A 15,486-nucleotide genomic window follows, 5' to 3' on the forward strand; every position below is an offset into this window, starting at 1 on the left:
GTTATCGATTGACGCCGGGGATTGCAACATTACATCCCGGCCTCAAACCGCAGACCAGGGAAAAGTTTAACCACAAACCACACCATAGCCCTCACATAATTAAGCGGCTAATTGTTACGCTGTGCTCACCACAAACAAGACGAGACCCCTGTACTGAGATGGGAGTATGAACGCACCAGCCACAGACATGGGGATCACGTCCGGAGTGTAGAGTAGACGTGCAAGCTGGGTCTGGGGTAGAGAGGTCAGGGTAATCATTAATACTTGGCAAGGTCGGATTTGGAGAGTACAAATGGAGTGATGGTCGAGGTACAATGCCGTGGTTGGGAGTATGGAGAGCAGGATGGTCGAGGTACAATGCTGAGGTTGGGAGTATGGAGAGCAGGATGGTCAAGGTGCAATGCCGTGGTCTGGGTCAGAGGAAGCCGAGTTCAGAGTTCCAGAAAGAAGATGGTCCAGCGGCAAGCCGGGTTGGTAAACACTTTAACACAATCTATGCTCAGCCAAAGAGCCTGTGACCAAGCTGAGCATATATACAGGGCTGATGCCCCGCGTGGGCACGGGGGCGCACGAGAAGAAGTGCGGGGATGCCGGGCGTTAGATATCCTCACACTAACTTTGGATAGGAACGTCCTAGCTTTCTAATTTTTGGTGTGCAGAGTGCTAGGGGGTAGACATATAATCTAGTATAGTTATTAGAACTGTAACATTTATTTTAAAGCATAAAGGAGAAGTAGCTTGGAGTTTAGAACTTTAAAATTATAGGAACCGGGACATTTACATTTCAGTCAGGCAGGACAGCGAATACATTAAGCATTCACCATTGCCATTTATGGTCAGTGATGAGTCATGTATAATGTCTGTCAGGACTTCTGAGACTCCCTGTGGAGCAGGCTCCAGAGTGTCTGCAAAAGTCCGTGGCTTCAAAAGACACCAACCTGGTTAAAGTGCTAAATGTCAGGCAGTGTATTGAAACAGTGGAGGTGGAGGGTTGGTCAGCGCACAGGATTTTGCTCAAACGTAGAGATAAGAGGATAGGAAGATATGGAACACGGTATTAGTGTTTTAGTAATCGAACGGTACAATACAGCCAAAAGAACTTTGGAATTAAAAATGTATGAAAAATATATTTTTAAAATAGCTTAAAAATCTTTGGAATTAAAGAACCTTGGTAATTAAAAGTAAAAATATATAAATATATAAATATATGAAAAAATATATTTCTAAAATAGCTTAAAAATAGATTAGAAAATCCTTAAATAAAATTTAAATGGAATTGTGTGTTTTTTTATGAACAGAAGCAGAATATGTGCTATATGTGGATGACTAACAGGGTGTGTTTACATAGCCTGTTGTTGGTCTGAGGTAAAAAGGGGATAATGGGGCTGGTTAGCAGAGTTTAATGTGCAGTCTTTCCTTCACGGAATGCTGCTAAAAACAATAACTTTCTCACCCTCCTGGTGGGGGCAGTACGTGAGTTGCTTCTCTCCCGGGGGCCCAAATAGGAAGAAAAGGGCCGAACTCGGTGAGTGAGCAAAATAGAATTTATTAGGTACAGAAAACAAAGTCAAAATAACACTCACAGTACAGCTTTAAAACAGCCCAGCATCAGCCTGATCGTCCGGTGATATTCCTCTCACCAGTACAGCTCCCGTGGTCGCGTCCGACGGCGGGACCGGAAGAGGAGGTCTTACCGGATGTCAGCAGGCTGGCTGGGTCCTTCAATCAATGGGCTCCGGCAGGGAACTAAAACCCTTTGGCTGTTGATAGCCAATTCTCGTCCCTTTTGGAGTTATCAGTTCTAAATAGGCTGGGTGCTAATTTATTCTTTATATTATCTGCTTTTTTAAGGATGACCTTGGGTCTTTCTGGGAGGTAGTTTCTAAGGGTGTCATCTCCTTGTAGAAGGTGCCAGTGTTTATTAAGAATTTGTTGTATTTTGCCTGAATCCTGGCTGTATTGAGTTAAAAATGCGACGTTAAAATTTTCTGTCGGTTGTTTTTGTGTTGTTTTTAGGATATCTCGTCGTTGTAGGAGACCTGTCTTCTTAATGGATTCATCTAGTGAGTTTTTGTTGAATCCTTTGTTAATAAACCGATTTTTTAAAATGTCTGCTTGTTCTTTAAAAGTGTTACCGTCGCTGCAATTCCGCCTGATACGGCGGAATTGGCCTGGTGGTATGTTAGATAGCCATTTTTTGTGGTGGCAGCTTGTTCTCAGTAGGTAGTTGTTGCAGTCTACTTTCTTGAAAAATGTTTTGGTTTTGAGAGAACTGTTCTCGACATAGATGGTTAGATCTAAAAAATCTACAGAGATGGGGTTTGTGCAGGCCGTGAATTTTAGATTGATTTCGTTGTCATTGATATATTCTAAGAACCGTTTTAGATCCTCCTCGCTACCTTTCCAGATGAAGAAGATATCATCTATATATCTCCGCCAAAGCGCCAGATCTGCGCTAAATTCATGTGTTGACCAGATTTTGTCCTGTTCCCAGGCGTCCATAAAAAGATTGGCGTAGCTTGGTGCAAATTTCGTGCCCATTGCGGTTCCGCATTTTTGTAGGTAGTACTTTCCATCAAAGTTAAAAAGGTTATGTTTTAAAATAAAGTTAATACTCTCTAGAATAAAAGATTTCTGTTCTATAAGAACGTTTGGGTCATTGCTTAATGTCCTATCAATGGCTGAAATACCATCCTCGTGGTTAATGGATGTGTATAGTGATGTTACATCACATGTGCATAGTATAAAATCTGGGCTCCATGCTGTTTGTTCTATCAGATTGATAGTTTGTGTGGTGTCTCTGAGGTGTGATTTCATCCCCACGACGTAAGGTTGTAGGGAAATGTCTATGTATTCTGACAGTCGTGAGGTGAGAGAGCCTATACCCGAAATGATCGGTCTTCCTGGTGGGTCTATCAGACTTTTGTGTATTTTGGGAAGGAAATAGAAAATCGGCATCACGGGGAATTTGACATTCAAGTATTCATATTCCTTGGTGTTTATTACCCCTATTTCTTTACCCTTGTCTAGGTGTTTTGAATATTCTGTACAGAAATTCTTATGGGGATTTATTCTTAGACTCTCATATGTAATAGCATCTGAGAGGATCCTGTCTGCTTCTTTTTTATAGTTGGTAGTATCCATGATCACTACGCCCCCCCCTTTATCTGCTTGTTTGATGGTTATTGATTTATCATCCTCAAGTTTTTTGAGCGCAGTCTTTTCTTTAAGTGTTAGATTATGTTTTATTTTACTTCTTTTGCTATGGGTAAGTTTTTCGAAGTCTTCTTCTATTTTCTGGTGAAATGTCTCTATATTATGGCTCTTAGCCCAGCTTGGATAGAATTTAGATTTTTCTTTGAGAGTTGTGTGTTTGAATGTGTTTTCATCTATTGTTGTAGGTGTACTGTTACTTGTGATTTCCCTACTTTGTGCGTCTTTGGATAGGAAGAATTTTTTTAGCGTCAGTTGTCTTATAAATTTATGTGCGTCTATGTATAGATTGAAACCGCTGGCTACAGCGGCTGGAGCGTAGTTAAGGCCCTTTTTGATGAGGCTACATTCATCAGCATTCAGACTTTTATTGCTAAGATTGAAGATGTTACTGGTTTCTATTGTTTTGCTGGCCTTTTTCTGCTGATTTCTTCCTCCCCGTTTTCCTCGTGTGGTCTTTTTTTGGCCCTTGTGTTCGGGGAGTCTTGTTCCCTCTGTCCTTCTAAGAGTATGTATCTGTTCTGTGTCATTAGAGGGGGGGCTTTCCTCACTGGGGCCTTCTCTAAAAAAGGCCCAGAATGTCCTGAGTGTCTAGGTGGTGACCTACGATCTCTTCTTGGGCTACGTTCCCTTTCATATCTATTTTCTCTCTGTTCTAGCGGAGATCTTGCTCTGTGGTTCTCTATGGGAGATCTGGCCCTGTGGTGGTGCTCGTGGTAATCGCTGTGTTTGGTGGTGTAGGGTTTATATTTCCATTGGTCATCATATTGGTGTCCCTGTCTGTGTTGTCTTTTCTCTTCGTCCCTTCTATATGTGTCTGTTCGCTTATTATCTCTTTCGTGGTATGTATATCTATTCTCATTTGAATCTCTGTGGTTCTCGTGTTCCCTTGGTGCCCATTCCCTTGATGGTGCTTGTTTTTCATCATGCCTGAATTTTACATTCTTCTTATTCGTGTTCTTTGCGTTAGATTTATTGTAGTCTGTGTTTGTTTGGTGGCTTGAAGTACTAGGACCACTTTCTATATTTATGTCCCTACCCTTATATTCAAATGTTCTCTTACGTTCCCTTGGAGTGCTTGGTGGGATTAGTGTGACTTTCTGCCATCTTGGATTTGAGCCGACTGTGTAGTCTTCCTCATCTCGTCTGTATTTTTTGTTTTTTGATTCTATTAGAAGTCTTTCTATCGTGTCAATTTCATCTGCTAGTTTTTTGTCCCTACTTTGGAAAGTTGGGTTTTCCATTATAGGTTCTAGTCTTTTCTGGATCAAAACCACCTCCCTGTCTATATCTGACAGGGTTTTGTTGTGATGCTCTATGATGAGTTTCATGAGGGTAAAGGAGCAAGTGTCCATACTCTCCTCCCACATGACATTAAATTCAATATCTGATAATTCAAAGGAGGCTTTTTTAGAAAAACGCAATCCTCTTGAGATGCGTTTTGCATCTAGGTATTTCTGTAGATATACCTTGTCCCAAACTTTTTTTGTTTCTTTTTTGAGGAGTGTCTCTAGTTTATCAAACTCGTTGTTGATGGTTTCTATGTCCCCCATCTCGGCCGTCTCGACTTCCTTCATTTTATTCTCTATATTATTGCTTCTAAACAATATTTTAGTGAATATACTTTCCATAATTTCATTTGTGTTTTCTGTTTCTAGGGTTTCTTCTTCCATCATGTGAAGGTCAGGGTGCTGCCACCAAAGCGGGTTTAGAATAATGTGACAAAAAGAAAAGAGGTTGGGGCGCTCCCTATTTGTATAGGCTTGTGATGTTGCCTGTGTGGTAGTGTGAAACCAAAGAAAGGGTAGTGTATACTTGCCCTTGTTGTTTTCTGCAGCTGGACCAGTAGAGAAGATAAAGCCCGGAATCTTCTTGTAGTTGCAGTGGAGGTGGAGGGTTGGTCAGCGCACGGGATTTTGCTCAAACGTAGAGATAAGAGGATAGGAAGATATGGAACACGGTATTAGTGTTTTAGTAATCGAACGGTACAATACAGCCAAAAGAACTTTGGACTTTCGGGTATAGGCTCTCTCACCTCACGACTGTCAGAATACATAGACATTTCCCTACAACCTTACGTCGTGGGGATGAAATCATACCTCAGAGACACCACACAAACTATCAATCTGATAGAACAAACAGCATGGAGCCCAGATTTTATACTATGCACATGTGATGTAACATCACTATACACATCCATTAACCACGAGGATGGTATTTCAGCCATTGATAGGACATTAAGCAATGACCCAAACGTTCTTATAGAACAGAAATCTTTTATTCTAGAGAGTATTAACTTTATTTTAAAACATAACCTTTTTAACTTTGATGGAAAGTACTACCTACAAAAATGCGGAACCGCAATGGGCACGAAATTTGCACCAAGCTACGCCAATCTTTTTATGGACGCCTGGGAACAGGACAAAATCTGGTCAACACATGAATTTAGCGCAGATCTGGTGCTTTGGCGGAGATATATAGATGATATCTTCTTCATCTGGAAAGGTAGCGAGGAGGATCTAAAACGGTTCTTAGAATATATCAATGACAATGAAATCAATCTAAAATTCACGGCCTGCACAAACCCCATCTCTGTAGATTTTTTAGATCTAACCATCTATGTCGAGAACAGTTCTCTCAAAACCAAAACATTTTTCAAGAAAGTAGACTGCAACAACTACCTACTGAGAACAAGCTGCCACCACAAAAAATGGCTATCTAACATACCACCAGGCCAATTCCGCCGTATCAGGCGGAATTGCAGCGACGGTAACACTTTTAAAGAACAAGCAGACATTTTAAAAAATCGGTTTATTAACAAAGGATTCAACAAAAACTCACTAGATGAATCCATTAAGAAGACAGGTCTCCTACAACGACGAGATATCCTAAAAACAACACAAAAACAACCGACAGAAAATTTTAACGTCGCATTTTTAACTCAATACAGCCAGGATTCAGGCAAAATACAACAAATTCTTAATAAACACTGGCACCTTCTACAAGGAGATGACACCCTTAGAAACTACCTCCCAGAAAGACCCAAGGTCATCCTTAAAAAAGCAGATAATATAAAGAATAAATTAGCACCCAGCCTATTTAGAACTGATAACTCCAAAAGGGACGAGAATTGGCTATCAACAGCCAAAGGTTTTTAGTTCCCTGCCGGAGCCCATTGATTGAAGGACCCAGCCAGCCTGCTGACATCCGGTAAGACCTCCTCTTCCGGTCCCGCCGTCGGACGCGACCACGGGAGCTGTACTGGTGAGAGGAATATCACCGGACGATCAGGCTGATGCTGGGCTGTTTTAAAGCTGTACTGTGAGTGTTATTTTGACTTTGTTTTCTGTACCTAATAAATTCTATTTTGCTCACTCCCCGAGTTCGGCCCTTTTCTTCCTATTTGGGCCCCCGGGAGAGAAGCAACTCACGTACTGCCCCCACCAGGAGGGTGAGAAAGTTATTGTTTTTAGCAGCATTCCGTGAAGGAAAGACTGCACATTAAACTCTGCTAACCAGCCCCATTATCCCCTTTTTACCTCAGACCAACAACAGGCTATGTAAACACACCCTGTTAGTCATCCACATATAGCACATATTCTGCTTCTGTTCATAAAAAAACACACAATTCCATTTAAATTTTATTTAAGGATTTTATTTAAGGATTTTCTAATCTATTTTTAAGCTATTTTAGAAATATATTTTTTCATATATTTATATATTTTTACTTTTAATTACCAAGGTTCTTTAATTCCAAAGATTTTTAAGCTATTTTAAAAATATATTTTTCATACATTTTTAATTCCAAAGTTCTTTTGGCTGTATTGTACCGTTCGATTACTAAAACACTAATACCGTGTTCCATATCTTCCTATCCTCTTATCTCTACGTTTGAGCAAAATCCCGTGCGCTGACCAACCCTCCACCTTCACTGCAACTACAAGAAGATTCCGGGCTTTATCTTCTCTACTGGTCCAGCTGCAGAAAACAACAAGGGCAAGTATACACTACCCTTTCTTTGGTTACACACTACCACACAGGCAACATCACAAGCCTATACAAATAGGGAGCGCCCCAACCTCTTTTCTTTTTGTCACAGTGTATTGAAACAGTTTGCGTAGCAGATGTCCGGGCATACTGGAGAAAGATAGACTTTCTGCCTCCGTGCAAGGGGGCTTGGTCAGGTATGCTAAGCGGGTTAAGTGTGAAGCTAGCACATGACCCTTAGCATTTGCAAGGTTGCAGGAACTACTGGCAAACTTGCCATTGGGTGGGAATTTGCTTCCCATGCCAAGATTGGCTGTGTATTATCCAGAGCCTGCACAGGCTTATAACACCCTCCCAAGCCTATCGGGTTTGTGTTCTACATCGTTCATCTGTGTCATCGGAAAGGACAGTATGCGGTACAAAGACGTTTCATCTGTAAAAGTTTGTTAGAACTAAGTACTTGGAAACAAATTCTGCAAGCGCAGAACAAAGATACTTCTTTCGGCTGAGAAACAGGGGCTGCAAGTGGTGCCCATAGCCAAAGACAGTTTCAAGTCTATTGTTCGTGTATTAACCCCACGCCTGGGAATTAATACCTAGAGACTGCATTTCATGGACTTTCGTTCTGGAAACCAATTATTTTGTTTTATCTCATTCCCGTAAGTGTTTATTTTGTGTTATATTGTAAATCAAGCTGTGTGTGTTTCTCGTCTGAATAAATACAATGTATTTTATCTCACGTTTTGTTAATCAAAGGAACCAGGCATATTTTCGTAAGGTAAGCACTGGTCTCCCGTGACAGATATCTTGCCCCGGCAAGCTCATCTACTGTAAGTACTCATCCATGTGGGGCATGGGATAGGCATCTGACACAGTCTGAGCGTTGAGCTGACGGTTGTCTACACAGAACCAGGTGGTTTCATCCTTCTTAAGTACCAAGACTACCGGGGAAGCCCAATGACTCTGAGACCGAACTATCACCCCTAGGGCCAGCATCTTTACTACCTCCCCATCTAAGCATTCTTGTGGAGGCCTCGATGATCCCCAGTGTGGACCAGGTGATCAGTTAGATGGTCCTGCCAAGCTTATCCGTGAAAAGGACCCTGAACTCTCTCTCGCTTGCTCCCGCTGGGGAGCTTCGAGCTGGGGACCTATCCCTACCTACTCCAATGAGCCTCCCTGCCGGGCTTCTCCCTGGAAATCAGGCAGAGCTTGGCTAGCCGGATCCCTCAATGGTGGCTGACATATAGCCAGCACCGCTGGCTCACTCGTATGATAAGCACAGGACTTACCACATAAATATGTTAAAAGCCTATCTGGTTTACCACATAACTACATCTTAAAAGAGGATAGGGGAAGAGCAGGACCCACTGTCTGTGCCCTTGGCTGGGAGTGAGGTCAGGGACATCCTGGAGGGAGACAGCTTGCTGCATGATCTGGCTGCTGAATAGAAGAAGAGACCAATAAAGAGACACTGCACTTTTACCTATACTCCTGCCTGAGAGTGAAGTATATCAGGAGAAGGGAGGTATCATTCTTTTGCAGATACTTCACCCCATACAGCTGGGGGCTGCACGAGATGGAGGTGCTGTACCAGTAAGATTGAAGCACAACCCCAATATAATAGTCGAGTCGCTGTTCTGTAATACAAGCACGCTTTGTGAGTGTTAATATCTTAGAGAAACATTTGGGGTACAAGGGGGATAACCCCTAAGGGGTTAAGAAAACCCTGCTCCACGTCAAGAGGGTGTGTATGTGAGAGTATAATAGTTAGGAACCCAAGGAGTGGGAGGGTGGTGCTAGCAGGGATTAGAAATGATGTAATACTGAGAAGAAAAGGATTCCCTTTGTTGCTGCACTTCAGAAAACACCCTACAATGATAAAATACATACCTTATTCAATATAATAAAATGAATGGGTCCTGAAACAACGGCAAAAAAGAACCTGCGTAAAAACAATTACATCTGGAGGCAGGTGTGTGCTTAGAGTAGATGCCGCTAGTTTCTTAAATATCACTTGGTAACATCATAAATGTTCAACTTTATAAGAGATTAATATTTGGTTCCAAGTGGAAATAGACCTGGATGAAAAGCACCTTTGGGAGGGGTAGAGCAAGCTACTGGTATAGTCTCATAGATTCATGTATCAGTGTCACGTGCCTGATCGATTACAGGGACACTGCTACACCAATAATATGAGTAGATGAGGATTAGCTTTGTAGGTATTCCATCTAGTGTAAATATACAGTAGCTTAATAGCTGAGCCTACGGTTATTAAATGAAGCTCCCTATAATTGTATCTCACCAGAATAGTGATTATCCCCAATTGCCTAGGAGCTAAATTGCCTGTTGCTGAAGGAGAGTGTTCCCTCTCTATATAGCTATATATAGCTACCAATGAGAACCATGTATAAAGACTAGTCTAATAAACCATATGCACAGCTATATATTCTCTAGTGCTATACCTGGCTATATTTATATATCATGGTACTCTTGTATCTATCTTTTGGGTGAAGTTTGAGCTTGTGCTGTAAATAACTGTATTGCCCATGCACGCAGGCTTCCTAAGCGCTCTGACCGGCAAAACGCACACATCTCTCCAATGAGCCGATGTCACATGGAAGTGACGTCAGATGTACCCGAGGTACGTTTCACCTGTTCGGCTTCATCGAGGGCGACTGAAGCCGAATAGGTGAAACATACGTTGGGTATGTGTGCGTTTGGCCATTTATTTTTTTCAATAACTTTTTAGAGTGTTTTGTAGACATTATGCGGTCTCTTCTGGTTGGAAACAGGGACGTTCTCCATGGTGGTATCTTGCACTTTCTGCTCGTACTGTGGAGTACAGTATATAAGTGGGTGGTATTCAAGGTTTTTTTTGTCTTGAGGAAGGTCCTCTGTGCAGGACCAAAATGGTGACTTGAAGTATTATTTTTTATATTTTTACAAGTATTGTATTGTATGTCTTTATTAATAGAGCACCAAAAGTGTACTCAGCGCTTCACAAAGAATACAGTACAGGGAATTAAAATGATACAATAAGTGCAGCAAAATCAGACAATAGGAAAGGAAATCCCTGCCCCGAAGAGCTTACAATCTAAGTCCTGTGAGTGAGGGTCATCTAATCTATTTATGTGCAGTATACGGTATATATTTATAATATATATTTATTTCATAAACACATTATTGTTAATAAACACTCCCCGCGGCCGCAGAGGAACGCTAGGTGGTGGAGTGAGGCCCTGGAGGGCTTGTCCTTAGACATGCTTACCTGCTCCATACGTTTAGCTGGAGGCCTGGTTCCATAGTAGCACTGAACCTAACTGAACGTGTCAGATGGTTTATATGGCCTTCATTGTGTTGTTCTCAGGAATTTGACAGCAGACCGACCAGCACTGAATCTGATTACTTTGCATCTATTTTGCTCCACTATTATAGGTAAGAAAAGTGACAGGTCTGTAGCAATAGGAGGAGCGATGGCGGAGCTATATAATGCGTATTCTATAATATGATGAATCAAGTTATGTGTCTTCTGTTAACATTAGAGAATCCGCCCAAATCCGTTTTCTGGATTTTCTCGCATTTTCCACCCAAAATCCGTTTTGCCGTGTCAAATCCACAAAAGGATTTGCTCGGTTTTAATCGAAAACTGCCATTGGATACAACCCGTGAACTGATTTGTAGAATCCAATCCACGAATTCATCAGTCGGTTGGAATCTGCTGATTCGGTTCTACAAATCCGTCCACGGGTTGCGGAATAAGCGGAGTGAATTGGTAATAATAATATAAAATCCACAAAACGCAAATCACCCTTTTTGACATTGATCCTCTGAAATCCGCAGACCAAAGTAACCGGCTGATCCGGATCCAAATTCGCCTGGAAAAATCACCCATTTCTAGTTAACTGAGGTGGCAACATGATCCTCTCTGGCTAACAGATCTGTGTAAGGAAGCAGAGTAACTATGATTTTACATTTGTTCCAGGAAACAGCATACACCATAAGTAAAGTTAAACCATCACTCACTTATAATTGAACTCATGGATTGTTTTAATGGCAGAGGGATTTATACATTACCTGTATGTTTCCGTAGTACAAAACTGGAGACATTTTGGTGTTTTTATTGAATTTGGACTTCGTCTTCACATCATAACGTTTATCTTTTTCTCTCGTAGGTGCGGTAATGTTTTTATCCAACATGAGAAGCTACAGCACGGCTCTGGCTTTTGTGCTTATAATAGCCATGCTGATAAGTTTCTCTATTCATCAAAAATTCTTACAGGTATAAATTCCCTGATTTTCAAAGCAAAATATATTACCGATAAACCATAAATTCCGGAGACAATAATTTAATAATAATAATACATTTAAAAATGCGGTGTAAACATTTTCTTTTATATCTGGTTGCTAGAGAATCACATATACCAAACACAATCTTTTAGTTTCTTCAATCTAACACTGATCTCTTGGTCATCGAGGCCACCTCAGACCTACAATGAGAGGTTATAATATTGCACTTCACAATGCCTCTCCTAACTGCTCTATAAGCATGGCCTATAACGCCTCCCCTAACTGCTCTATAAAATCTCTACCAGATATAATGTAATGTTAACCTTTCTGGATACAAATCTACTTTATATGCAAGAAATGTACATAATGAGCATACGCTCATACCTTTGAAAAAGCCAACAACCTTGCTATTTAGAAAATACATGATGTTTTTTGGAAATGTGCTGATTATTCTATAATATATCTTCCCACCAGCCTGCGATCTCTCTGTATTCCCCCCCACTCCCAAAATCTCCAGAACACATAGACGATCTGGAAGCAGTGGAAGATTCAGAAAAGAGGGAAACTGAACTCAAAGTTAGCCAAATAATGAAGGATATCGATCGCACGATCCCAATTGTTACTTTCGTACACAAGGACAACACCACCAGTGCTAAGAACAGCAGAGCAACTTTAATCAACCCGAAGGACAAGTATTGTGTTGGAGACCCTTTAATATTCCAAGCTGATGTGTTTGATTATTTGGGCAAAAGGAAGAATTATGGAGGTGATTTCTTAAGAGCAAGAATTTATTCCCCTGAGCTCCAAGCGGGAGCGTCGGGGAGTGTTGAGGATTTCGGCAATGGGACGTACCAGATCGTGTTCACTCTTTTCTGGGAAGGTAAAGTGAAGATTTCCATCCTCTTGCACCACCCGAGTGAAGGCGTTTCTGCTTTATGGAGAGTAAAGAATATGGACTACGCTAATGTTTATTGCAAAGGAAAATTTGCCAGTAAAGCCCAGGAAGTGATCAGCGACTGTGCCTTTCATCTTGAAACAACGGAGGAGACATGTGATTATCTGGACGAGAGAGACGGGGAATTCTTTTACTGTGTGAAACCTCCAGATGTACCGTGTGATGCTTTTATTGCCCTACAGTGCTTTGGCAGGAAGGAGTCGCGTCTCACCGCCTTGGAGTGGCAAATCCTCACTCAGTAAACCATCTCTAAATTTGTTTCATTCCAATATATAACGTGTGCAATGGCTGTTTTTTTGCCATTATGTTTATACCAAGGGGCCCATCTCTCCTATTCTGTGTGGTGAGAAGCGAGGTAATGCACAGTTAACGATTCCTCCACTTCCATTCCATTCAATGGAAGTTAATGTATCGTTAGCGCCGTGTTATTCTGCCTATCATAATATTGAATTGGATTCACAAACCTCCAATATTGGTCACCAGTCACACTGTGATCCTCCATTAACTGCCATTGACTTGAATGGCAATTATCGTGGTAATGCCATAAGATAACCCGTATCAGAGGTTACTGAATCTCCCCCTATTTATCAATGCAAAGACAAGTTGTTGGACTAAGTACACATGTAACCCATCAGCTTGTGAGCCTATGTTGATGCCTTTAAACTTTTTGCCACACAATCCAGCCCAAATTTGTAAATGATTGTCCCCCGGGAGACATTATGGGGCTTATTCTATATCTGCATTGACTTCAATGGGGAATTTCAGCCCAAAACAGATCGATCGGCTGCGTCAGTGGATATAGAATGATCCGTTGTATAGTTTATACAGCATAAAGATGTTGGTAGTTAAGCTGGTACTCATTATGTAGTGGTACAGGTATATCTGGTCGTTTACCATAATCACAATATCTATGTCCTGAAAGGTAAAGACAAACGGGGGTATATTTCTCTTTACTTAAATATTCAATGGTGCCCTCGTAACGTGGCAATATGAACTACAGTAACATAAAAATGCCGATGTGAAATGACAGGGCGCTCGTTCTTGATATCAGGGACTTCAGTAAGTAAACCTTCCTTCTCACCATCACATTTATAAGAGATGCTGGCCACTACTTTACTGATAAATGCTTGTATCTGTAAAGCCTATTGCTGCAGAGGACATGAATTGAAATTTATGAAAAAACTGCGCATCAGATTGTGTGACTTTAAGTGAAAAAATATATATTAAAATATTCTGTGAAAAAATGTCAAGTTTTTGGCTTGACATTGTGCACCCAAAAACCTTCATATTAAAAAGTGATAAAGTACCAGAAACTGTAAAACCTCATATACTGTAGTTGTGTGAGAGTCTGCTGCTCGTCATTCAAGATGGTTCAGCATCTTGTAGAGATATGAAAATAAAAAAAAAAACAGACAGCGCACGACTCTCATAGTGCAAACATATTTTTGAAAATGACCAAATACAGATGATAGGTATTGCACGTACAAGAGTCAAGGTATTTAACACAGGGCATATTTAGGGTACATGTTACCACTAGCTCCAAACTGCCGGTTCCTCCTCTGCATGCGGCCAACGTTGGCGTCTCTCACCCCGATCGTCTATGGGAAGTGTCCTCATGCCCGCATGTAACTATCCCCACAGAGTCGTCGCGGGATGGTTTCAGATGTTGACGGCTCCCGAAGCGGCTGCACTGGTTACCAGCCGTTAGGATCCAGGAGTTTGCTATAGTGGAAATTGGAACACAATACTCCCGCACTACCAGACTATGGGGCTTATGACCCACACTGTTAGCCGCATACTTACGGTACCTGCTTGAGCGCCGCTGACGTCACTGGATGCGTCGCATAAAGGCAACATACCAGTTCGGTCTAAACAGTTGGGCTGCAGGTGCCGTATCGAGTAGTTGAAGTGATTTATAAATAAAGACATACAATACGAAGATTTAAAGAAAGTCCCAAAGCATATAATTACTCTCCGCGAGGATATCTGCTAGTACTCATCTGTATTTGGTCACTTTCAAAAATATGTTTATACTATGAGAGTTGTGTACAGTCTGTTTTTTTTCTTTTCAGAGGACATAAATGTCTGACTCACTGGAGCTGTAAATACGATAATCTACTGACCGGCTATCAGTTAATTCTGAGAGTCCACGGAACTGCGACTTCCACAATGTTTAATTGCTATTTTCACATAGTCACTGCCACAAAAACTGTAATTCGGGTTGACTATAACCTTAATAAAGATGCCACTGGACCCATAGGGGAAGGTATCCACTGTCCAGCCTCTAACTGGCTCAGGACTGCTATCCCGGCCTTCCAATTTTGCCACGGTGCAGGTCTGGGTTTGAATTTCCTCTGACTGCTCCCTTTTGAGTGATGTCACTGTGTGATCAGCAATTGTTTGTACAGCAAGCTTCTCCCCTGCCTTAACTGTATTGATTCTCAGATAAGTACAAGGTGGGATAAGGGGAAAGAAACAAACATGTCCTCCATTATGAGATCATAAGAAATTCAACTGTCCAAATATGTGGCATAGTACGTTTGAAGGAGCAGTACAAGCGACATGTTTTTTTTTTCTTTAAATAAGTTTGGAGCAGGGGGTCCCCGGTGTTGAACCGCATTGATTTCAGCTCCGGTGACCCCTACTTCCTGAGAGACTTATCTTGGTAGGGCTGCCGGTATCTTCCTGCAGTTTAACGCTCCTGGTTCTGCGGGACAATTGGAAACCACAAAAGATGACGTTAGGGCTTCCTATTTGCCCATGTGATGCGCACATTTAAGCCGCCATTTTGATATCCCCAACTAGCCCAGCCAGACCTGCTACCGGCACCCCATCCATATTTGTACCTACTGAAGTCCCTGATACAGATCTGAACGAGTGCCTTGCAATTTCATACAGTATATGCAAGGTGACATATTGTTGGAATATATATAACACAGGAATATCTTTGTTTTCAAAATGTCCCAGCTGATATGTATTTCATGGCTTGGGGGTAGATACTGAGGGGTAGATCCTCAGAAGTCCGTTAATGACTTAACAAG

At 41.5% G+C, this 15,486-nt stretch overlaps 1 protein-coding gene across 2 annotated transcripts in view; it reads left to right on the forward strand.

The window, feature by feature from the left end:
• LOC142496965 (NXPE family member 1-like) overlaps positions 1 to 15,486 on the forward strand; it is a 55,895-nt gene that overhangs the window by 22,228 nt on the left and 18,181 nt on the right. Inside the window, exons 2-4 of one of the 2 annotated variants that reach the window (XM_075604100.1) lie at positions 10,571 to 10,638; positions 11,376 to 11,482; positions 11,965 to 12,683. In XM_075604100.1, coding sequence (XP_075460215.1) covers positions 11,384 to 11,482; positions 11,965 to 12,683 — 818 coding nt within the window. In that variant the 5' untranslated portion in view covers positions 10,571 to 10,638; positions 11,376 to 11,383. The remainder of the gene's footprint in view (positions 1 to 10,570; positions 10,639 to 11,375; positions 11,483 to 11,964; positions 12,684 to 15,486) is intronic. The other variant, XM_075604101.1, reaches the window with a different exon arrangement.

This window comes from Ascaphus truei, chromosome 6, assembly GCF_040206685.1.
Source record: "Ascaphus truei isolate aAscTru1 chromosome 6, aAscTru1.hap1, whole genome shotgun sequence".
Classification (NCBI taxonomy): domain Eukaryota; kingdom Metazoa; phylum Chordata; class Amphibia; order Anura; family Ascaphidae; genus Ascaphus; species Ascaphus truei.